The sequence below is a fragment of the Papilio machaon genome, chromosome 10, assembly GCF_912999745.1.
Source record: "Papilio machaon chromosome 10, ilPapMach1.1, whole genome shotgun sequence".
Taxonomy (NCBI): Eukaryota; Metazoa; Arthropoda; class Insecta; order Lepidoptera; family Papilionidae; genus Papilio; species Papilio machaon.
Genome location: NC_059995.1, coordinates 8,578,697 through 8,605,585, shown reverse-complemented (window position 1 = coordinate 8,605,585; position 26,889 = coordinate 8,578,697). Strand labels below are relative to the sequence as shown.

The window sequence follows — 26,889 nt, the reverse complement described above, 5'->3', positions numbered from 1 at the left end:
ACATGATCAAGTTTTTTTTGTATTCAACGATTTTTCTGTACCTATTATTAATTTATTGTGTTAAGTTTCTGAACAAAATATTGACAAATATTATAAATGAAATATGAAGGTGCGTGTGGTGTAAAATTACAAGAATGTGTTCGGAAACTTCCTCGTTATACTTTCCAAAATCGGTTGCATGCCAACATCTGTTCTTCGTACACGATCGTATCTTTTTAAACGAGATTTAGTTGTTCACGTTAATTCATATCGCTACAGCAATAAAATGCGGTTTAATTGGCGCGCGCTCACCGGAACGTGGTTTCTGAACGCACCGCCGCCATCACAGTTGCCCAGATGAGAATTATTAATTAAGCTGCATTATTTTTTCCGGTTTCTAATTGCTTTCTTTATTGTCTTACTAGCGGTCGTCAGCGACACCGACCGCACAGAATTATAAAAAAATTGATAACCCATTTGTAATTCCAGACTATGTTCTACATCTATGACTCATCAAGATCCGTTGAGCCGTTCTGGAGATACGTAATACCAAACATCCATCTAAACTTTCGCATTTATAATGTTAGTAAGATAAGTTAGGGATTTTTTTCTGTTTCCTTACAACAATTGGGTTACATTATAAACACTCAATATTATAGTTTGTAAGGCTGAGATAAAAAAAATATTATAGAGGTTGTGCTTCGTCCTATTTATATTAACTTGTAATTTGTGTCATAAACACAAAAGAAATGTCTAGAATAATAAAATTACATACAAGTTTTCCCAACCTGCAGTCAGGCAGGCAGTCAGTCAGGCAGGGTTATCGTCGGTCAGGCATTTGATTGACATATCAAGTGACAGATGTGTCCACAGATAACTTATCGTCACGATTACCGCGAAAATATATTCGCTTATAACAATATCGGGAAAGTGCTCGACCACAAAAACTCTAATATTTTCATTGTGAATGTTTTTCTTATCATAAAGTATATTAAACTATATCGAGGCAAAACAAGAACTCGTTTAAAAAAAACACGAAACATTTGTATTGACAGCATGTTAAAATTCCGTATGCTTCGTACGTCAGTCGGGCCATACACAGCGGCGATGGCGGCGGCCGGCTGTAGCATGCGAATGTCAACACAGTGGACATCCGTCCATTGTCAAGGCAGGCAGTGCGAGTGCGCTGCAGCGATCTGCATCCCAGATAAGCCACGTCTTATGTCTTGCGGTCAAACTAGCGGATAATCCTACCAACCAGTTAAACCAGTTGTTTTGTATAAATACCTCATGCTCTCAGATTTTGTCTTGTCTAGTAGAAGATTTAAATTTATATCGAAATTGTGTGTGTTGGAAATATAGATACCATAGACAGTTAATTCCCTAATTAAATTGTAAAAGTAATTGTTATTTAATAATAGTCAACGTACATTTATGACTCATTAATTATTACACTAATAATAAGAAACCGAAACTATTATTAAAAGAAAATGATAACAATGAATTGAGTCGAAAGGATTCAGTGACAATCTACGAACTTGCCACACAATTATAAATACTATCCTACTAACATAAAGATCAAAATGTCTTAAAACATTTAGGACATAAGAATAAGAAATATTTGAACAGCTTTATCATGAAGCAACGCTGTCCTTTCTCCTCCAATGACTCATACAAGTTACGATACAATAGACATACTCTTCACGTTAAAGTAAATAATTACATTAATATGTTTTTTAAATATAATATGTGTTATTGAAGAGCAGGGTTTCCTCGCTACTTCTGCCGCTTACAACCATTGTGTAATATAGTCAACAAGTTAGTCCTTACATGTCCTTCTCTTTTTTGTGGATGAACTAGAACTCGCCGATCAAGATTGTTGGACAGAATATTCGAACGTTTATTAACTTAAAGTTATAGTTACATCGTTTATAAACTTCTGGAATATTAAATTGAAATGCTTGCATCATACTAATTACATGTTTTTTTGTCGGCGGGATTAAAAATCCTTTTATAAGCGAGCTGCTTTTGTACACGCAGTGCAAAAAGACTGCGACGTTGCTAGCGATGCTGATTGAGCTCGTTTCCATTGCTCCTAGTGTCCCGATACCCAGTAGTTTCGATGAAATTGTGTATGAGATTCATTAATTGCATAGTGTTGAACTAATGTTTTTGCTTCTAAAGTACCATAATCTATCCAGATATCACAAGCCAGAATTCACCATTATCTTTAAATTAATCCTCCATCGCGAATCTATTCCGAATTACATTTTGATTTGTTCTTACCGCGGGTTGCTGAATCCAAAATCTCTGTATAAAACATATCGTCATCTCTGTCATTATCTCTGACAAAACAGAGATAACAATATTTTTTAAAAGGAGATTTTGATCTTAGAAACACACCGTTAGCCAAAAACCTATAACTACAATCTGGTCGAAGTAAAATTAATACCTAAAATCTAACTTGTCGTCATTGTACAATGGAAGTACTTTCTGGTTGCGGTTTAATTTTAGCAGTCTGTGGCGACAGGCGGAGGCTGGATAGGCGCGGTGCAGTAACTACAGTAATCCTAATTGTCCTTTTGGCATGCCGAGCCTTTGAGTGTCCGTAACAATTTAAAAGTAAACAGTAAAAAATGCCGCGCCAGCGACACTAGCGCCACGCTATTTCTGTCCGTCGCGCTGCAGTTTCGCGCACCACTTGACTCAAAGAGCTTACAGCGAGTGCTTTTATTTTAAAACATCTCATATGTACATCACTTAACGATCAAAAGATTTCGAAGGATGAAACAAATATAAACAGGATCATATTACGTTTATAAACACACCTTATTCCTGCCAGGCTTCGTCGTTTGCATTTTTTAATCACTCAATTCTATTTATAACTTATGTTATTAGTGACGAGGATCGTTTGAAAGTGAAATAATATTTAGTTATGCGGCCGACGTGCAGGCAGTATTGTGATGCAGGGAGCGTTGTGTGCATTGCCGTGGTTGCAGTGACCACATGCTGTCACTGACTAGAAATTTAAACGAATATTATTGTTTATATATGCTTCGTCGTATAAATTGTTAAAAGTTCTTTGGGATAATTGTAAAAAGTTTAATATGCGAATGGTAAGATACGAAAAAATAAAACGTGTTGTCACAGTGAGTAAATATCATCCGCAATATACATAACGTGTGGACACCAAGCGGCGCGATGTGAGTCGGAAACGATCTGACGTCAGGACAGACAATCGCATTTTAATAATACGTGTCGTTGCACTTAAAGTATACTTAAATTGCTGTCAATCTTGTATTCGGTAACACGAAGATGTATTTGATGACATTTTAAAAGATTTACGAAATTTAAAAAGCGTTATCAGCCGCAATTTCGTGTAGGTAAAACTAGGCTCATGGCTCATTAAATGAAATGCTGTATTGTCATTTATTTTATTTCTGTTTTCTGTAATTTGTCACTTATGAAGTCGGCACATTCATGCAATACAAATATACAACACATTCCTATGTAAAAATCGTGCAATTCCTTTGGTCAAAAGAAAACGTGAATGTCCTAATGTTGTGCGTGTCATAGTCACTACGAGCAATGGCTGACGCGGTGAGACGCGGCGCGGCACGGCGCGGCGCGGCGCGGGCGACAGTGTCAAGGTCACGCGTTGACTGCGTGACATTTTCACGTTCAGTGCTCTGTGCATACGATGCGTTTTGGGATCGCGTGCAGTCGCCTTCAGCGCTGCAGCATAAAGTATATGACGAATAAGGTCTTGAACTTAGCATTTCCATTCGTTTTTAATATAAAGTTTTCATATTTTCAACGATATTTTTCAGAAATTGTAAATAAGATATAATTTTTTTTTTAATTTTATTTGATAATTTCTACTGTTCAAATTTCATGTTGGTTCCCATTTCAAATTTTGTGTCAATAATTCGAATATGAATTGTATAATTCAAAGAATGAGGTCGTGATATTTTAACTTAACTAAGCTATGTATGATACTATAAATACGACGCGTTCCAAACGACCTATCCCAAGCCGTGCAGCGGTTGCCTGTCTGCTTGTCAGTCTGTACGCACACAAAATAAACGCATAGCGCGCGCTGCACCAAAATAAATTGTACAAGGAGCTACGAAATGTGCTTTGTTATAATTTTAGATAGTATATTTAGATAGATGGTTAAATTATCACGTTTGAATATTTTAAGTTTATCTATTAATAAAAATTTATTTGTTTCAGGTATTTATTTACTGAACCTATTGGAAGTGGTATATTCGAGGTATTTTATTTTAGAAAAAATATTATGTACATATTTTTAAGTCCGGAAAACTAAAAAAAACAATTTGTGTTTCATCAGAATCTTCAATTTAAAAAATGTAATAAGAGTATACGACATAAATAAATTAAAAAAATAAACAGTTTGACTTTCCGTCTACAAAAAAAGGAGCAGACTGTAAATTAAATAAATAAATGCAATATCTATAATTTCCAATACATTGCTCATTGTCGTCTGCCTGCGATAGTCACGAGCTCTCCTAATTTGTTCCATACGCAGAGATGTGTTTGTTCAGGTCGCGGGACTGCATGCTTTGATATATTTACAACGAAATGTTTATAATGGTATTGTTGTATTAATAGTTAATTGACAGGAGATAGCGGTATAGGATATTATAAAAGGAGTATTATGTGTTTGAATTTTGTTGAACTAAATTTACTTAAAATAAAATGTAAAATATAATCTAATTACAACTATTAACTAACGTCATTGTTAACATAAATCGTGTCTTTCATATTTTATAGATTATTTAGTACCTACGAGCTTTTGCGCGTGACTTAGGGATTGCAATCCGGCGTCATTTTCAGTCCGGCCGGATACGACCGGATTCCCATCAATCCGGTCGGATCCGGCCGGATTGATTAAATCAAGATGATTTTCGCTTTTTAGTACAAAATAAGTAAGTTAATCAAAAGTCACTGCACTTATATGTAGGTAGTTTATTAAAAATAAATCACAAATATATAAAATCGACTTTATTTCTTAACCAATGTTAAGACAAATAGACAACAAGAAAACAATTAAAATTTAGTAGTGTAGGTAACTAGTAATAATTTTACGACGTAACGAGTAGCTTAGTCTTTCTAGATTTCACTTTCACAGATAGATCAATTTATAAGTAACAATATTAATTATCAAGTAACTATAATATCTAATAGATACAATTAACCTTACGTATTTAACTGAAATGAGATCAAAATCATTATTAAAGTATTTGAGAATGCTAACAAACAAGTCTTATAGGTATTTATGATTATAACAGATACCATCATGATTTGATGAATCTGTCGAACGAATGAATGACAAAAATTATCACAATAATGAGTTTAGAACTCTTTAGTTTAATCAACTTACGATAAATAATTATTTTAAGTAATAATTGTAAAAAAATATAAGTATTAAAAGAAAATCAATATTGATTTTGAAAATAAGATCGTAGAAAACAAATATTGTTAATTGTGTCATCAGCTAAACGACTTCTAATATAGGTAGAGCTGCAAATATATACGCATAACGCATTTAAAGTACCTACTCATGCAACAGCTATATTATTTTCCCACAAACTGCTAGCACCGGATCCGGTTTTCGGATCCGGTATATTGGTACCGGATCCGGTAACCATTAAATGATGCCGGATCCGCCGGATTACCGGATCCGTTTTTCCGGATTGCAATCCCTAGCGTGACTCCATCCGCACGAAATAAAAAAAAACTTAGGTAATAAGTTACTTAAAAAATGTGTTCTTCCAGACTATGTTCTACATCTGTGCCAAATTTCATCAAGATCCGTTCAAACAAACATCCATCCATCCATCCGTATAAACTGTCGTAATTATAATATTGGTAAGATTTTAGATTAATTGTACATAATCACTCATAATATTATGAAAAGTATAATTTTTAACTGACTTCAAAAAGAAGGAATTTATCTAATCGTCTTAGTTCTTTTTAACTGTATGCAGTTTATTAAAATTTTTTGCTAATAAAACTACTTATAGGTTAGTATAGTATGTATGTATGTATAGTAGTAGGTAACTACTGTAGGAACAATAATGTCTGATATGGCGATGTGAAACGTAGACATTCTAAGAATTATGTTGTCTGTGATACTATCTCACACTACTTACACAGTACATGACGATTCTATTAACAACAATTTAATAAACGATACTAAAGTTAACAATATCAATGATCAATCTGTGCTTCTGGACTATCTTGAGTTCCCTTCGAAATTAAAACAAAAGATGATGTTTGGTTGTAACGTTATTAATATAACTGAAATATATTACAGTTAATTAAAGTTAGTAAATTAACTTAAATAGCTGGTAATTTTACGAGATTAAATAAAATAAGTCAAAAAAAATAAGACGTCTTAATTTCGCTAATTAACATCAGTTGATGGTGAGCACGGCACACCCGGGCCGTTGGCCATGTGCAGCGAGACGCGGTGGTCACGCGCGGGTGGTCACCACTCACCACTCACCACTCACCGACGGTAATAAGATTTCGACTTTTTTCGACCACATGTCTAAACTACAACTAACATATTTTACCGGTGAAATACTGGCGATTTAATTTCGAGATTTCACGATTAACGAACTCTTTTCTTTTACTTCGTGATTATATATTCAGTAATGAACAGTTTTTGTATTAATTACGGTAGGCTTAATTAAAACATAATAAGCCAAAGGCTATATTCACGTACCTAGAATACAATTATTAACTTTATTTGTCCTAAAATAAAAGACTTCTAACGTTGAAGAGAATACCAATGTTCACCGTTAGACATTAGTGCTCGTTTCTTTTCTACGAATCATCGCTTATCCATTCAGGTTCTGGTCGCACCTATTCCGTTGCCTTACAATTTTAATTTCCACGACAAACGAACGCTAAATAATTGTCTGTGAAACCGAACCTATATATAATTAAAATTAAATAAATAATAAATGCCCTAAGTCGCTTTGAGAAAAGAATGGGTGGGCTGTGCACGCCTTCGGGTCATAACATGTCAGAATTATCAATCATATAGAGTAATTTGCGAGCGGTATCCGTAAAATTCGCAAATCTGACACTCACCGCGGCCGTCCGAAGCATGTCATTGAACTCGTCTAACGGCTTGCATTGCGCGCGTCATTTGCTTGGGGTGCCTTGCCCTGGGTAATATTAGGGGGGTACATATTTAACTAGTTGACGACTTAAAGGTCTATTCTAATACCGTTAAGAAATATGTTAATCCCGGATTAAATACCGAAATTTATCGCTTTTTAATCCACCAAGGTAAGTATACGTAATAAGTTTATAGAAATGCATAAAAACAAAAGGAACACAAATATAATTTCGTATCTCTATATGTTAATCTGAGCTTTGTATTGACAGATAACTGCACAATGATATACAAAATGGTAAAAATATTAGACCGTCCTCGCAAAGAACAAAGCCGGCGCTCGATAACTGTAAAGTTAGTTAAAACGGCACCTTCGACAACGTCTCGTCTCTCGCTCGCTCTCTTAAGCCGATTTCATCTGGGCCACTAACTGTTTTACATCTAAACCACTACTTTGCAATCAATCAAACAATTACATATCATTTTCCGAAGTGAAATTAATTTTTATATCTCGTACCACAGTCCGCTATAAAAAAAGATTAAAGAAACAAACGTTCGGCAAACGTTTTGTAAATATAAAAATAAAAAGTTTTTGCTGGGAGATGACACTTCTATAGCTATACCGGTTACTTAGATCCATAGACAACTTTATGAAGATAGGATAGGGCTGTGAGTTTGTATCCGACTTGTGAAATATAAGGTTGTAAAAGGAGCAACCGGTCACCTGAATTCGCCAAAATAGCGAAGCATCCGCTGTCCATTGGCACCTGCAATTGCAAATTCGTTGCCTACCTTTAATTAACAGAGGTGGGGACGCACAGAAAGCGGATATTTCCCCATCCTGTGCGTCCTCCACAAATCCACTTCTCCTTCCCACTATTTCCTTATAAGAAAAGAGAGGAGACGATCTGGCTCTTTCGTGCACCAAACAAATTTTGTTGTTGCGGGATCTATTACTATTGTATTACTGTCGTGTATATTCCATTTTGAAGTCGGTTAAAAAGAAAATGAGTCGATTGAATCTCTATAAACCATTTCATAACTTAAAGATGCGATATAAAATGTAAATTAATTTACCTTAATTAAGGAAGCTACAAATAAAAATGTCAAAACATAATTACTGGAACTTACTAATTAGTTACAAATTGCTATGTAACGTAATAATTTATGGTAAAACGAAAGTAAATATAACCTTTCCAACTCTCTCTGATACTTGGACGTATCTCTTATATTTGTATTGGTACAATCTTATGAAATTAGAAAGTAAACATTAATAAACTATTCTAGAACGTTCTTTAAACTAAGATAAGGTTATTTTCAAATCAATAAAACTTTAGAATTTTGTTATTTTATTTCGTCTTATTTTTATTATCATTAAAAGCACAGGATTTAGAATGTAGTTATTTATGTAAATAATTTTAAAATTCACAACAACAACAGAAATATGATGTTCTTGAGCCCACCTTCCGTGTTTTTGGTGTGGAGTCATGTTATGTAATTATCACGTGAGCATTGCTCGTGTCTGCAACCGGCGACCGGCGACCGGCGACCACCGACGAACCGGAACACGGTCGTAAAACATTCGTCACAACAATTAACATCCGACGATCACACTTACCCAATTCATCTTCTCGGACGACTTTTAAGATGTTGACGTAGCTCGAGATACTTCACTTATATACACTAATCCCTCTCACAGTGGCTTTTTAATTATATAAATAGATAAACAAGCTCAAAAACAATTGTAAATATATGAGTCGTTACTATTCGGTCTTTGGTTTCTTTGTTGATAAAATTACAGCGGAATTGCAATAACAGAATAGAATTCCCAATAGTAACTTCAAAAGAAGCAGCCGTATTAGACTCATGAGCAGGTTAACTTCGTCTACATTTATCCACAAACAAATTATAAATTTAGAAGAACTAATAACGTGAAATGCAAGTTAAGATAAACTTAAAAGGTTTCAAGTGAATTTAAGTTGGGACAGAGAGTCGACGGGCCACTTGACTGAGTCAACGATAAATTGAGCCAGTTGACATGAGGTCCTTGGTAGAGTGGCTCTAGGGACCTCCTCTTCACGCAAGTGGCATTTAAACTGGTGCTTTCTTCAAAACTTTTGGGTAGAAGAAAATTAGATTCTACTGGATATTATCATTGTCAGAAATAGAACTGGGTATTCAATTTTAAAAATGTATTTAATTTTGTATTTTTAAGTAGGAAAGCAATCAACTTAACAGAAGTATAATATTTATTTTATAATAAAATCAAGATATTTCAAAGCAGTATTTTGTTTATCGAATGTGGCAATCTAATTTTACGGTAAATCAAAGTCTCGAGTCGTGAGTCGTGACTTACTGTTAGAGATAAGCATTGTATTGAGATGCAGTTACTCTGTTATGGTGATCCCGTTGTAGTATTATTTGGGCGCAGCTTCGTGTTGGTGCCACAACCGCAACCGGTCTAATACTAAAGCATCAAATTGTGGTACAAGTTATAAGAGAATTAAAATCTACGATCTACGATCTGTCTAGAAAAAAATACAAATATTCTTAGATTGTTCAAGACCAGACAATTTAAGGTGTATAAAATGCATTTCTTAAAGCTTATGAATTAAAATTCGACAAGTGTATTACCATTGAAGATCAAGATTCCAGCACACGTCGGTAATACCAGTGGTCATGATATAGCTGCTTCCTGCAGTAACTGTCGCTGCAAGTTATGTTTAGTCCATCTGATTATGAACACCGTTACAAATGACTTGCTAAATATATAACGACATATAATACCGTTTTATTGAGGAAACATTTGTGACGTTATACGACCTGAAAGTTGTTGATAGTGTTTAGAAAATCTAACTGTTAAAAATATCCTATGCCTGATAATTATACTGTATTGTTTTATAGCTAGGTGTTAGTAAATATTAGGTACAAAACAGACATTGAATAGAATACTTTAGGACTGTTGTATGTCTACGAAATGTTGTTGGATAGGGCAGGTCGTGTCTGGGCGCGCTATAAATAAGCCCTTATCAAAGCGTTGGGTGCAGAGAGCGCAGGAGGGCGACGCCCGCATATAAACAAGCTGCAAAACTTATAGGGCTCGCTCTTCGCTACCAGGAATCGTTACGTACTTATTTTCACTTACTATAAATTTGACGGTACAAAAGCCACTTGCAACAAAGGCCTAATAATTTTCCCGTAGTCTACTACATTCCCACACTTTCATGTTACCTCTCACTTTCGTATATAAACGATATAATGCTTTGTAAAGAAGTCTCTAAACTAATATATTCTGCATGTACCTACTACGATACAAAAGCTCTTCTCGTAGCCTGCGGTCTCAGTGGAAGTTCAACGTCTGCTGAGCCGTGCGCCACAGTACAGCGCCGATCAGCTGTGTAATTGTACTCAACCATGAATATTTATCAGTCATTAGCTTCTACTGCCAGTCACGGCCTTTTGATGGCACTACACTCGCTTCTGTGCTCGCTGTTCAAGGAAAGCTGTAAGAACAAAGCTCGTTAATTTCCTAACAACATTTCTAACCTTTAAAACACGTAAGTACATAGTGTTATGTACAACAGTATGTTTTATGGATTATTCACTAGCTTTTATTTTAACCGACTTGATTTTTTTTTAAAAAAGAATCATGCAAGAGATCACCGATTCAGTTTTTATCAGCAATTAGCGTATTAAAATATCTATATTAGTGTGCATTTGCAAAAAGCTCGCGGCGGTAGGTCATCGACCTGGCGCTGCCACCCGGCGCGGCGCGGGGCTGGCCGCAGAATTATTGTTATTTAACACGTGTTTCTTTGCATGCGGACATTGTGTTTATGCTTTTAAAATATGTATGTAATGTAAACAATCAAAATTTCGTAAAAAAAAAAGTATTTGTTGTAAACATCCTTAAAGTTCCATTGTGTTAATAAAAATCAGCGTTTGTATTATATTTATAAAAAAAAAACAATATAATGTAGACAGCGTGATTCGATGCAAATACGTGTCTCTAAAAACGTGTGACAACTCATAGACTCGAAGCTTTTAAAAACTTTCTACCTTATTTACACAAAATCCAAAGTTGAATAAATAAGTTGTTGCATTGACTAGTTACTTTGTATAATTACCCATTATATTATGAAATACATCAATTCCTACTTCCATATTTAATAGTTCAGTATTCACTTAAGTTGTAATTAAGTTAGAATAAATACGAGTTACCGCGACAGCGCCGCATTACCACTAACGGTGCGTTTTAACTTGAAAAGAATACAGTTTCTAACTTCTCGTCTAATCTTTACCGTAATGTTAGTCTGCACATAACCACAAGAGTATGAACAGTTGCTATTAACCCTATTTCTGAAAACTGCTATAAAGGTAGATGTTTTGAGTCTAATTTTCTAACATTTAGAAAGAACAATTGAACTTATACAAATTAAGCAAATGCAGTATGGATTAGCGATCTAGCGTATTCCGGCATTTGTCTATTGTGGTGACTTAAGTCCTAGCACAAGCTTCGAGCTAACTAGGTTTAAAAAAAATTAAGTAAATTAACTGACTGCTAACCGTGTCGCAGCGAAGGCTCGCTCGTGTTAACGTAACTAATAACAGCTTGTGCGTTTATTTTAATAACACGAGGGCTGTGATTTGTGTTTGCTTTTCTATTTTATATACCACTGTTTAACATAATTTGACATCAGATGAAAGATTTAATGTAGTCGTATTTTTCTGCCTTCGCACCTGGTTTTTAATCTGCAAACCTCCATATTCATATTTCTCGCTAGTTACTGTCACAAGCTATGTAGATATGATGGTGTTATTGTTAGGTAGACCTGCGCATGCGCATTATCAAGTTTTACTGTAACATCCATAAATAACATACGGTCTCCGACGGCCGATAGTAGCTTCCTCTCATTGTCTGTCGGTACTCCACAGTCCGCAGTAAATCATTTGGCGATATCTGTGGAATTATTCATAGCGGTGCCGCGCAACGGTACAACAATACATCGTTTATCCTGAATTATGTAGGTATTGAGCGTCTGTGGCTCAGAGGTTAAACACTTGACTTACAATCTGCAGGTCCTGGAATCGAATCCCACCATATAACAATTTGTTATTCGATTTACATATGTACATCTATCCGACGTTTTTACCTACCTGCACATATCTGTTAAGAAATTCAAAGATTGCGGCTTAGGTTTTACCTATTTAATTCTCTGTTATAATGATAACAGATTTTATAAATTAATTTTGTTAAAACTAACTTCAGACAGAATTAAATAGTATTAAAAGTGACGTCCTTGGATAATAGTAACGCAACCGTGACGGTCACTGTCCGATGTTGGTATTGTTCCCAACGCGCTGAACAATATTGTTTTAATTTAATTTGTTTTCTACCGAGCAGTATTCCCACAGTCGGTTCGTCAGACTGCACTAAACAAATATTTGGTCACGTCTAGTCCGAACCTCACAAAACAGAGCGTATCAAATGCAAACTCAAGGACAACTCGGTTAACTTATTAATGGAATTTTTTGTTTCATTAAGCGCTAAATTATTCACTTCCTGAAACTGTACAGTATTGATTAATTTTAGATTTCATTTTATTTGGTCTGAAACCGAAAATAACATAAACTGCTCTATTACAATAAATAACACTTGATTTAAACCAAACATCGTTTTGGAAAATATCTAAAATGATGAATGAAAATACACTCTACCAAACAATTGTACTGTAGAACATAGAAAAACGGTTTTCCAACATAGAAACACGCATAAATTTTATGTTTTAAATTAAAAAAATGTGAAACAAAAACCAGCTTGATATATATATGTTGGTAACATTCACCGAACGTACCGGTATCGAGAGAACAATACGTTGGCTACATTGACTACAGACGGAGCGCATATTGGTACCCAACCATACTCCTCATTGTATCCCGCACAATGCTCCCTGAGTTTGTACCGTTTTGTGGTAAAGTCCAGAGCAAGCGATTGTCATGTTCTAAACAGAGACGTGTTTTCGTAAAATCTATAATCTATAAAATTTGTATTAACATTTGTGCAGCGCCCCTACCGGACGTAAAGTAAACCAACAAATCTCATACATAATTTGCCAATAAAGTTACGAAAGCGAGTGGCGCAAATACTTGTGTTAAGCCCTCTTATTACAATGAAACTACTAAAAGCTAGTTTATACAAAGCAATATTTTTAGTAAAGTGTTTCAATGTAGGTAAACGTATTCTATAAAATGCGCTTAAAAGTAACTTAAAAAAAACAATTTCAAACAAAATGCACTCAAAAGTAACGTAAAAAAACAATTTCAAACAAAATTCACTCAAAAGTAACATAAAAAAACAATTTCAAACAAAATGCATTCAAAAGTACCATAAAAAACAATCTCAAACAAAATACACTAAAAAGAAACAAAATAATGTCATGAAAACTTCTTTCTTTCTTTCTTCTCTCTTTCAAAAACCCTCTAAACTCTAAAGAAAGTTCTCTTCTTTCTTGTAACATGTCTATATTGTATAATTATTGTTATTTCGCAGTCGGTGTCGGCCGAAGTAAATAGGTGACATTTTATATTTGAGATGTATTAGACATACTTACGTTTATGTCCCTACTTAGGCCGAAACCGACTCCAAAATAACAATAATTATACAATATAGACATGTTACAAGAAAGAAGAGAACTTTCTTTAGAGTTTAGAGGGTTTTTGAAAGAGAGAAGAAAGAAAGAAAGAAGTTTTCATGACATTATTTTGTTTCTTTTTAGTGTATTTTGTTTGAGATTGTTTTTTATGGTACTTTTGAATGCATTTTGTTTGAAATTGTTTTTTTATGTTACTTTTGAGTGAATTTTGTTTGAAATTGTTTTTTTACGTTACTTTTGAGTGCATTTTGTTTGAAATTGTTTTTTTTAAGTTACTTTTAAGCGCATTTTGTTTGAGATAGTTTTTTTTGTTTTGAAGTCGGCTATTTTTTTTTCTTAAAATGTTTGTTTTATTTCTCAATTTTTAGTGAATTTGAAGTTTAATTACAAATTTCCTTAATACGTATAAGGACATAAATAAGACAAATAAAGAAAAGGACTTTCCTATTTAATATGTGTGTACTTCAATTCAAAAACTAATTTAGAATACACCAGATAACCACTTATCCTTTAAACAATGAAATAATTATCAAAATCGGTATACAAATTGAAAATTAACGAACTAATACATCGTAGCGTGCCTTTAATTTTGTCCAGCCGCGCGCCGCAGTAGCATTTTTCGAATGCGCGTAGTTTTTAATAATTTAATATCTTCCAAACTATTGATCAGAATTACATAGTTTAAAGGCTAATGTAATCTGCATTTAATACTCTAGCCATCAAACATATTTATTTGGATAAGGATTCATATCGAATATAATATAATAGCGCCGTAAGCTTACGACGCTGTTTTTCGTGTGCAATTTAATCGAAGTTTGTTCATATTAACATGGTTTTTGTGAGACATCCATAGATGATAGATATATGCCACCTGAGACTTTTATTTAGCAAATTTAAGGATCTATAATTACTCGATACATCATTTTAATGTAGGTCATATAGTTTGACCTACGTAAGCCCAGAAAGCAAATTTGTGCTATTCATTGTAACGCGATGTAGCATTTTTCGTTTCCGCGTAATTTTATTCTTACGATATCTCCTAAACTATTAGACAGAATGATATAGTTTCAATTGCAAATATAATCTACATTAAATTCTCTTGATAATGAACATATTTATTTACATAAGGGTTAATACTGAACTTGAATAATAGCGTCGGAAATAGGGCATGAATTTAATTAATGTTTCTGAAGAAAAAAATGGTTATTGTGAGAAAACTATAAAAGATAGATATATGCTATCGCGGACTTTTATTTAGCACATTTAAAGAGCTACAATTCGCCATACATCATTTTTATGTAGGTCCTATAGTTTAGCCTACGTAAGCGCTGAAAGCAAAAATGTCCCTAATTGTCGCAACAAATTTTGAAGCTATATTCAAAATCTACTAGTCTTCTAGTTATTTAAAAAAAAAAACAAAAAAATGGGACCCACCTGCAAGCACTTCCTTTCGATTAAAATAATTTTTATCAAAATCGGACCACCAGGGGCCGAGTTTCGCGGTAACACACATAAAAAAAAAAAAAAAAAAAAAAAAAACAGTCGAATTGATAACCTCCTTCTTTTTGAAGTCGGCTAAAAATCGGTAATGAATGAACCGATAGCAGTGCTAAAAACCCGACATTTGTTATGATCATTGAAAGAATACTGACGTATTTTACGCTGATGACGATAAGAATTTAGAGAACAAAGATTTATTGATTCAATGGCAATGAAACTCTTAACTATAGTATTCCTATTACCTCTATTTTATGTAGTAACGTAGGTACGGTACAAGTAGGAGCAAGATTCTTGTGAATATACCAAAGGCACAATAACGATCTTTGAGGCGGAACGAAGGATACGAGGCTTGCTAGTTACCGTGACGCGCCGTGTGCTCGGGCCTTGCCAGCGCCGATTTACAATGGCTCGTAATGAAGCGTGCGACGGCCGCCGACGCACCTCGCTTGTCACCACACGACACGACACTGCATCGGGTTACACGCCGCATACATAAACTTGTTCGTTTCAATGATGTTTAATATTAGAAACACATTGTGGTTATTAACCAGTCTAGTTCTTGTATCTAACGAGAAAAATACTGGGTGAGTAGTCAAATGAGCAGATAATTGATGTTTGTGTTTTGTTTGTCAGGTGAAAATGAACGGTGTGAACGGTCACAGCAATGGCGAGGCTGGGGGCGCGGGAAGCGCGGGCGACATCATCACGCAGAACCAACAGCGCGGCTGGTGGACCATCGGCCTCATCAACAGCCGCTATCGGTACCTCACCGCTGAGACTTTCGGATTTAAGATAAACGCCAACGGCACCAGCCTCAAGAAGAAGCAGATATGGACCCTCGAGCCCGCCTCCGGAAACGCCAATGACAGTAAGTTTATTATAATTATTTGTACATTATGGATCAGGTCACCTAATTAGGAACTTCATCCTGTACACCTGATGCTGTGGATATTCTTAGCCGGTTATCACTGAACGAGGGACAAAATTTGATCTTTTGTCGTTTTATCCCAAAACATTACATACTTTTAATTCATCAATCATACTGTTTTCATGACCACTATCCACTAAAATCTTTGCCTATTTAGAAAATATGCAATAAAGTTCTTAGAATTCGCTTACAAAATATCCATTGGAGTATTTAAAATATTTTGTTTAAATTCAAAGTTTAAAGTAAGATAATTTAAATACAGTTCAGTAAAATAAGAAGAGAAATTCGCACGCGACAATCAAACATTTAAATAGTTCAATCAACGGCTGCGACGGATACATCCCGCTCGTGTCTCTCCCCCACCCCTGCTCCCACTTTTATCCCCCGCCGCGGGCTGCAACCCCGACTAATTGTCAGCTCACCCCTTTCACGGCGAACAAGCATTACAAGTCTTAATTTGGTTTCCACTTTGCGCACCCCACGATATGTAGTACATAACTAAATCTCCTTAAAATATACGGCAAATAATTCACATGCATTAAAAATAACAATAGCAAAAATCAAGAAAAGACACCTCATATTTAATTTGGCATATGACAGTTGAATTTTTTGTGGTTTTCGTCTAGTTGTCTCATATCTAGAACAGATAATTATAAAACACACTTCTTAATTACTATAAAAAAGTTAAAACAAACAGTTTGTTAAGCCGAAGCTTCGACGCTGCGTTTCCCCTTGTGAGAGGGTCGTACCCTCAGTGCCAAGGTCCCAGCCCAGCTGTTGCCCTCACCTCACGGTCGATACACCCCCGCCCGCCTCACCGCCGCTCCCTGCCCCGCGCCTGCAAGCACCACTTACTTTTTAAATCAAAACAAAGCTTGTGTAATTTTTACATTTACATAAAATAGATTATTAATCGAGTTTTGACTCACTAATTTTGTATAAAAACTGCAAATTTATAATTTCAAAACCTTTTTATAACACCGAATTATTTATCAGATCATATTAAGACTTTAAAATTCATGCTAGTCTTTATTCATATTCAGTAAAAAACGATTTGTCTAATATAATATATTGTTTAGAAAATTTTGCAGAGAAATCTGAAAGTTTTATGCATTAATAAATGTCCATTTCAGTAAATGTTCGATGCAAATTAATTTCTACCGGCAGCGTGTCTCACACTGTGTAAGAGTTACGTCCGATTACTCAGATCGACTAATGCACTAATAAATTTAATCCATTCGTATAATTTACATATATGTTGATTGACTTTTACGTGTGCTAAAACTATGAAACCGTCTATATATCGCGTCAATTTGGGACGAAATATATACTTCGGAAGTAAGAGATTTTAAAAGATTTTCTATTTTATGTAGTTGCAATCATTAGTGCATTATTCTTAACATTGTTTAACAAAAACTTAATTTTATTTAACTTTAAAATAACATAGTTTATTAAATTAAATGGCAGCTAGTTATTTTAAAATATAAATATGAATTGATAACCATTTTCGTCCATAATAATACAAGGAAGGAAGGAAACTGGAACGTTCGTTTGACGTGTAATTTATATTTGTCTTGTATTCTAGATATAAACTACGTAATTATGAAATTGAAACTTAAGTATTTATGACATGTGGGAAATAGCTTTATAACTTTCCACCAGCTACATATTATCAGATAATAATAAATAACTTTACACTTTTAACAATCAAATGAAGTTTTACGATTACTTAAAAAAAGACTAACAACAAACACCGATACGATATTGCGAAGAAGAACTAAGGACACTTCACTTCTTAAAATCCGTCAAACAGTTTATGTTATAGACCGTTTATACGTACAATTAGGAAGTTAATGAAAATTTAATTAAATATTATATAAAAATAACTTATATAAATAATTACTAACGTTGCAATAACTATAGAAAATAGAAATAACTAGTGTTAGATTCGAATCTGGTGTTATAGTATGTCCATATTGTTTGTCTGTTTGTAGCATTGTGCGGAGGTCAGTGACCCCATATTCAGTCGTGCACGATGGTGTTGTAGGCGTTATATGTAATTTATGAACAATCACCATGACCTCTGCAACATTGAAGGTTAATTATCTCTTTTCAAAATAAACAAAAGTTTCGGAAATGGTCCATGAAGACATCCTGTGGTAGATTGGAAGAACTCATACTTTACATGCCTTATTATTAAGCTAATATTATTGGTACTAACTTATTATATATCAAACTTCATTATTCAAGGCTTCATTTTTAAAAAAATATATATATAAACGTGATTATTATGCAAACTCCTTTTTTTATTATTTGTTCCAAGTCTTCGTTTTCAACTTTGGTCAGCCGACCTACGGTAATTGCAACAGGAAATCTATTTTCCTGAACCTTTTAGTAACTGAAGTAAGGTAAACAAACCTAAAAAGGTCATTCGATTCATATGTAAATTGACTTCATTTAAATTTAACGAAATTCTTTTCGATGATAGTTAATCGATAAGAAAGCTAAAAAGACTGGTGCTTTTTGCTATAGATTTATTATATAAAATATGACCGGTAGTAAGCGTAAGGGGAGTACCAGACGGTCCCTATCAACTAAATTGCGGACTCCCCAGACAATCCAACGTTCATGTATACGGAAATTGAATCTGTAGGCTGCCAGACATGTGAATTTGTCGTGGTTCGTACATAATGAATAAAACAAAAATCAAATTTATGTGTATTGTTGTCTTGATTTGCGAGCATTATCAATATACTTGAATTAGTCGATGTCGAATATAAATTAAATGCGTTGTGAATGTAATTTGACGACCTATTTTATTTATGACAGGCATGATCTATCTTCGCTCCCACCTGGATAAGTACCTGGCCGTGGACTCGTTTGGCAACGTGACCTGTGAGGCAGACGAGAAGGAACCCGGCAGCAAGTTCCACATCAGGTAACAGCGACTGTTATTACCCATTTTTAGCCGAGCTTAGTAAAACATTTCGTGTAAATGTGTATTGGGAATTTATAAGGGTATTTAAGACAACGGTGGGTCACTTTTCTATCCAACTGTCTGGTTTTATGATTGAATCTATCAAATAATTGTAACTAAAGTCAGCCGTTTGATAGTCTAGTATCATATTAAAAAAAAACACACAACGCATCATGTTTAAACCGGACATGAATAATAAATTACTCCCTTCCGATCCGCACTAATCCGCCTGGAATGAGTCACAGGAAGTTCAAAAGACAGAGGAACGAAAAGACGAAATAAAGAGTTTTTATTTACGACCCAACAGTTCTTTGCCAAAATGAAACATGCCGGCCACGTATGACTTGAACTTGAGTTGTTGCCTCCATAAATAGCAGGAACTGATATTGTTAATGGCTGACTGTTCTTAAAAGCTTGCCTTATAGTTTCGCGACAAGCTTTCACCTCAATAACTAAAGTGCATCTCAACATAAGTATTAGAACCATAACTAGCTCTATATAGCTTTTACGATTCTTCTACTAAAACGTTTGGAGAGTCTTGTCAGCCGTGTAATGTTTTTTACTTACAGAGGAAACATTGCCGTCTTTGTTGTGTTGCAAGATGTATATGTACTGTAAAGTGGTGATGTATGTCGCGACACGCGGCGTATTCTCTTCAGTTGATACCATTGTTATACTAACTTTGAATTTTACAGTTATACCAAATTCATATTATGTATTGTGTACTTTGTGATTTACTTAGATATATAATTCTTAACATTTCTTACATTGTATGTGTAACTTGATCATCTTATGTATATGAAATGCAACCACAACAAGGCTTATTATATCATCTATATTTATATTTAAATGAAAAAAATATTAGGGAAACTTTCTTACCCCACGTTATTTATATGGATTCTTAAAAACGCACGGTCATTAAATTCCTTGAATGTATAAATATTTTGATTTGAATGAAAAAGTAATGAGTGTTTGGAACTTTGGGATGTGACTCATGTTATATTTTAACAACAATACTTTGAGGTTGACGACTTACTTTTACAAGATTTTGACGGGAAATTTTATAATATCTTGTGCTCGCTATTAATAAATATATTGCAACAAATAGACAAAAAAACTTTTTTAATAATTTGACAAAAAGTGATCTTTAGGCGAGATCCTTTGTGTAAAATTAGTGTTAGTGTGTGTGTCTATAAGATGTATCGTTGTGTAGCGTGTCCGAGGACGGTAGCGGACGGTGGGCGCTGCGCAATGTGGAGCGCGGCTACTTCCTGGGCTCTAGCTCCGACAAGCTGACCTGCACTGCCAAGACTCCCGGCGACGCTGAGCTCTGGCACGTGCACCTCGCCGCTAGGCCGCAGGTAACACACAGGATACGATGTCTTAGGATCCTAGAGAAAAATAATAATTTGAGAATCTCTGTTAATAAGTAACATGTGTTTCGCAGGTGAACTTGCGGTCGATCGGACGCAAGCGATTCGCGCACCTGTCCGAGTCACTGGACGAGATCCACGTGGACGCCAACGTGCCGTGGGGCGAGGACACACTCTTCACGCTGGAGTTCCGCGCCGACGAGGGTGGCAAGTACGCTCTGCACACCTGCAACAACAAATATCTCAGCGCAGGAGGAAAGGTAACAATACCCTTGTACCATGTTCATAACTGTTGTAGACAGATATAACATTCAAATGAACAATTCATCCGATCCGTTGGTATTCTTTTAAGTAGTAAAAATTAGTACGGATCTAGAAAGATAGTACATGATCAAGCAGGTGTTTATCTGCTTTCACCTTCCTTTTGTATCCTACCATATTAGTCATAATCAGCAGTAAAAAAACTAGTATTCAATGATATTAAAATTTATGTTTGTGTTGAAAATCAAGAAGCTTATAATTACGAATGAGTCTTTTCCGTGTAATGCCTCGTGTTTTTTAAAATCGCCATTGAAAAAGTCACCGCTGTAAAGCTTCGTTAAAAGACAAATTTTTAATCCACAAAGCGCTTTGACGCGCGCTCACGTTACGTTCCCGTCTCGTCTCGTTAACTCAAACATCTGCCTTTTTTACCTCCCTTTGAGCTTCTCGACAAGCTAATGTTTACCTTTTGTGAGCTCGGTAGTTTGATCGTTTCATTAGTTAATTTCACCTTTTTAATTTAGAAAAGGTTGTTTATTATTACGTTACGTACTGGCCATTAAATAAACCATTTAAATGAAAATCATTACCAGATTCGTTTATATCAATTTATGGTTTAGATCAAGGCAATTTAAAAAAACAAAACAAAATAATCCTGTATTAAAATCAAGACAAAGCAATTATAATTACAAAATACATAAAAAGTATAATACATAAAAATAAATTAAAAAGAAGCAATTGTAACTTGTTCATATTTTATGAGATGATCAACCCTAGACTAATAAGGAGTTGTGTTCGTATGTCGTCGGCCTGAGGCAGGGCAATTTGTACGACGTAATGTATGTGAACAGTCGAAGCAATTCAATTGCCGCCTCGTTCCCACACTTACAAAGTACGCACTATATTCAATACCTGACCGACTGCAGACAAACTTAGAAACTATCTACAACTCGACATTCCTCGATTGTTATTGTAACTTTGTTTTTATACTTAAATATTTACTCATTCGTAGATTACTTTCTTTTTCTCTTCTTCTTCTTGAAGTGCCTCTTCGACTAGCGAAGGTTGGCGATCAGTTCTCCATATTTTCTTTTGTCCCTTGCGAGGCAAAATAGTTGGGCGGCACTCGTAACCCCTGTCCACTCTCGGATGTTGCGCAACCAGGATTTTTTTCTGCGACCAACACTCCTTTTACCGGGAACTTTTCCCATCAAGATGAGTTGGAGGAGTTCGTATCTGTCGTGCCTGAACACGTGACCGAGGTAAGATACTTTTCTCATCTTGATGGTCTGCAAAAGTTCCCGTTTCTGATTAACCCGTCGCAGAACCTCTTCGTTTGATACTTTCTGAGTCCAGCTTATGGCCAACATCCGTCTATAGGCCCACATCTCGAACGCTTCAATACGTTTCCTGAGGTCTTCTTTTATAGTCCAAGCCTCGCATCCGTAAAGAAGGATGGGCCAGCCTTCTTTTGCTCGATCCATGAAAATGTTTACATTTCGTTTAATTTACTTCGTGAGGGTATATGAATAAAGTGAGTGATCTCCCGCAGCTGGTGGAGACGTGCACTGCTGAGTGCCTGTTCAGCGCGGAGTACCACGCGGGCGCGCTGGCGCTGCGGGACGCGAGCGGGGCCTACCTCGCGCCCATCGGCTCCAAGGCGGTGCTCAAGACGCGCTCCACCAACGTCACCCGCGACGAGCTCTTCTCCCTCGAGGACAGTCTGCCACAAGCCGCATTCGTCGCAGCACTCAACGACAAATATGTCTCCGTCAAACAGGGTCAGTATACATCTATACCATTGTCTCCGCTCTCCGTACACATTGTACTAAAACTAAAATAGAATAAGACAGATATACAAATGGCGCAGATGTGGGGACTAAGTGTTACTTGTGGCAACATTGCGGCGAGCAACAGACGTGTGAGAGACATTTCCTACACTCACTCAATCAGCCGCAATCACTCGCTACTCTGATGTTAATAACAACGCGTCCATTCACTTCCTGTACCAAAGGTTAGCTGGACGTTTACATTGTTGTTGAACACCAGACATGTTTCTTAAAACTCCTTTAATTGAATTTAATAAATAAGATTGCAAAATGAAGTCAAAAAATTTAAAAATTTATTTCATTTGAAAAATACTTACGAACGTTACAATGTGACTAATTTAATAGACATTTAGCCCGTATTGAAGTATGAAATTAAAGTATCAAGTGATAATAATGTAAGATTTACTTTCCTGGTGTAAAATAAGCGACGCATCATTAGGCGTCTGCACGTATGCAGTACATATTATACAATGTTGTATGTAGCGGCCGCTGTGATACTTGCCGCCTCACGTCTCCTTCACTAACACCTCTGTTACAAAACATACTCACCAACATCGTGTCGAGTACACGATCAAACTTCGTCGTCATCTTGTCTGTGTTAAATTTATCAAATTCAAAGATTGTGTTGTCTTTTCTAAACACTCAGAAAGCAATTGTCATCAGTAAACACTGATCTGATTTCTTATGATTTTTTTTTATATTTAATAAGTTGAGGTTTAAAATTATAAGGTCCATACCTTCCAAATGATTTTTGTTTATCTCTAGTCGAATGATTCTAGTCCATTCTTCACTTTAAGATATTAAAAATGCTTTCATCATGGTCAAGTTACTCATTACCATAGACAAAATAGAAAACAAATGTACATTTTATTATTATTCGATATCACAATGGCAGTTAAATTGCAATTTTCTATAAATAAAAAACAATATTAGTTTTTGCTTTTTTAAATAAGGCAGTAAGGTTTGCGTTTGAAAATAATTTTTATTTTATTGGATCATAAAATCGTTATTATGGCGCCAATTTTATTGTATAAATTGACAGCGCATCTATATTTTCTTTTTAAATATGGCCCTAAGTTAGTTGTGACGGAATAATTTAGCATACAAACGTGATGTGTTGCTCCGAGCGAGCCGAGCTGCGCCGGACGGATGCGGACTTGTCAGACAAGTCTACAACCATTATACATTCTGATGACATTACATGATTATGTGATTATTATGTACAGCTTTTGTTATGGAACGTTACATGTTGTATAACACAACAAGATCACTTGTCAAAACATGTTTCTTTGTTATTCCAAAAGAACTAACTTTTCCAGTTAGTCCAGTCTAGGGTTACAAGCTAATATTTGAGTGAAAAAGTTATAGCATAGAAATACGTATAGATCTCTATAATGATAGTATTTTGTCATTTCTCATCCATGCTATGTAATCTGTATATTGTTTGCGAGGGCCACGACTCGTGCCGTAAAGATATTCGCGGCAAAAAACGTCCGCCATTGTTGAGTCGGTACTTTCCCGCGTTTCTATCACGGATGCCTGCGCCGCGCCGCGCGAGACGAGAAACTCTCGACGGCTGACTGACGACTGCTTAGGGTTGCCTCTGACTGACTCACTGACTGACTGACGTCTGTCTAGGATTGCCCCTGCCTGATTCTATAACTTCTACTTAGGGCTGCCCAGAGTACCCGACTGCTTGGCCGCTCGTATGCGCTGTCGTTGTCGTAAAGCAACACCTGAGTAAATAACAAGCGTCATTTTTAATGTCATATTCTATTCATTAACTTTCCAAATTATGCAATCAGTGAATCGTTATTCAAACACCTTATATTATATAGCAGATTGCCAAAAAACACAGTATTTTATTCATGAAATTCAGTCTTGTAGAAATCAAAATTTTCATCATTGTATCCAAGTAATCGAGCGGAGATAATTGTATATTTATTTTTCTTTCATATAGCATACTGATATATATCAAGACTTGCAGTCAATCTAGATTGATGTGGTAACATAAGACGTATCTGTAAACTGTTAGCCGACGAGAGTCCGCTAATTGAGCACGTCGCTGTTATGTTCCGGCGCACGCGCACGTCTCGCGCTATCGAGCCCCTAACATGGCGCAGCACAGCTCTGCTGTCTGCTGTCTCCTGTCTCCAATGACATGGCGATACACATCGTAATGAAGTGACAAAATACATTAAAGGAAGTGCAATTTTACGAGTTAAACTTGTTCTATTAATTTTGTTTGCTGTAAGAGAATTGTGCTTGCTGTAGGTGTGGATGTGACGGCGAACCAGGACGAGATCAGCTCGCACGAGACGTTCCAGTTGGAGTTCGACTGGGGCACGCGGCGCTGGTACATCCGCACCATGCAGGACCGCTACTGGACGCTGGAGGCGGGCGGCGGCATCCAGGCCAGCGCAGACTCGCGCTCCTCCAACGCGCTCTTCCAACTCGAGTGGCAGGGCTCCGGCGCCGTCGCCTTCCGCGCCAACAACGGCAAGTACCTCACCACCAAGCGCTCCGGACATCTCTACGCCAACGCCGACCAGCCCGACGACAACTGCAAGTACTACTTCTACCTCATCAACAGGTAAGTGCTCGTCACCTGCTCGCGTGTCTCGTCTCTCAGTCCAGCATTTATGTTGTTTATTGCGTCAACTTTCCTCGCGCAGGCCGATCCTGGTGCTGAAGTGCGAGCAGGGCTTCGTGGGCCCCAAGGGCACGCGGCTCGAGTGCAACAAGGCCAACTACGAGACCATACAGGTCGTGCGCGGCCCCAAGGGGGAGGTCTACTTCAAAGGCAAGTAACGATCTGAAGCTGACAGATGACAACGTGCGTGAATGTAGTACTAACGTGTATTTGTCCGCGGCGGAGCAGGTCGCGAGGGCAAGTACTGGCTGGCGGACAGCGAGGGCGTCACCTGCGACTCGGACCTGCCGCAGGGCTTCCATCTGGAGCTGCGCGAGCCCACGCGCCTAGCTGTGCGCGCGGCGCAGGGCGGCAGCTACCTCGCCGCCCACAAGAACGGCGCCTTCCGTCTCGCCGGACCCGACCTCGCCAGCGCCACGCTCTGGGAGTACTAGGCCCCGCCCGCGCCCACGCCCACGCGCCCACGCCGCCCACACATCACACGCTCATCTGAATCTCATCCACATATCGATATCATCTCTTTTTGTCAACATTGAGTCGCATTTCTTTGAAGTTTATACATGAAATACTAAACTGGGCGCTCACTTACACTTTGTCTATGAAAACGTATGAAAACGATTCATTGATGTCGCGAGTCCGATGTGACATTTGTAGTACTTAAGTGAAGCTGTACGTCTTCTGCGGGCGGCGTCTCTCTGCATTTAGTACGGTTAATGTGTCGCCGAATGTGATCATATGGAAATATCGCTTCTCCTTATTGTAATCGTAGAATTATTTTTCGCTTGTTAAGGATCATTTTATACATTAACTACGTATTATTTATTACCGCGCAAGTCCGCGCGAGACTGATAACTGGAACGATCCGTGTGTACGGACACTACGTCGGATTATTTCTCTTTCGACCGTGTACTTATATCCCTTTAGTGATAATTTTATATAATTTTTTTACGATGTATTTTGTATGGTCTCGTCCGACAGTTTGTTGCTCGCTCTCCGGCGGCAGATGTAAGCTGCAGGTTTGATATTATTGTGTCGAGACGCTCGGTTTTGTAACGAAACTGAAAGCTGCGCCGGCGACAACGATATTGCGAATAAATCTGTGTACATGTTTGTACATTGATCATAATAACGGTAACCAGATCGCCGACAACATCGCGCTATGCATGTTGTGGGGTAGACAGACAGACAGACAGCAGCCGGCGACGTCACACAAACTGTTACGTAACGATAATGAACAAATAATCTAAGTATTTGTACTGCGAATTGTGCTGATCCTAAAATTTAAAGTTTGTACGATATAATGTCTTTGTAAACTATTAATAAATAAATTATAATCATATTGTATGACCACATTGTTTTATTTAAAACTAGCTGTCGCCCGTGAATCCGTCTGCGCGAAATTAAAAAAAAAACGTAATAAGTAGCCTATGTGTTCCTTCCTATGAGATCTACATCTATTTTAAATTTCATCGAGATCCGTTGAGTCGTTCTGGAGATTCAAACAAACATCCATCCATCCAAACATTCGCATTTATAATATTAGTAAAAATTTATTTATCATCCAATGATGAGAGAAAGAA

At 36.5% G+C, this 26,889-nt stretch overlaps 1 protein-coding gene across 1 annotated transcript in view; it reads left to right on the top strand.

Annotated features, from left to right (window-relative positions):
* The window catches only part of LOC106721417 (protein singed), a 29,581-nt gene extending 3,688 nt beyond the window's left edge, over positions 1 to 25,893 (top strand). The window contains exons 2-9 of the mRNA XM_014516344.2: positions 15,922 to 16,156; positions 19,046 to 19,154; positions 20,407 to 20,554; positions 20,641 to 20,826; positions 22,380 to 22,608; positions 24,931 to 25,249; positions 25,332 to 25,459; positions 25,538 to 25,893. Of these exons, the coding sequence (XP_014371830.1) occupies positions 15,928 to 16,156; positions 19,046 to 19,154; positions 20,407 to 20,554; positions 20,641 to 20,826; positions 22,380 to 22,608; positions 24,931 to 25,249; positions 25,332 to 25,459; positions 25,538 to 25,743 (1,554 nt within the window). The 5' untranslated portion in view covers positions 15,922 to 15,927 and the 3' untranslated portion in view covers positions 25,744 to 25,893. The remainder of the gene's footprint in view (positions 1 to 15,921; positions 16,157 to 19,045; positions 19,155 to 20,406; positions 20,555 to 20,640; positions 20,827 to 22,379; positions 22,609 to 24,930; positions 25,250 to 25,331; positions 25,460 to 25,537) is intronic.
* Positions 25,894 to 26,889: the final 996 nt, after the last annotated feature.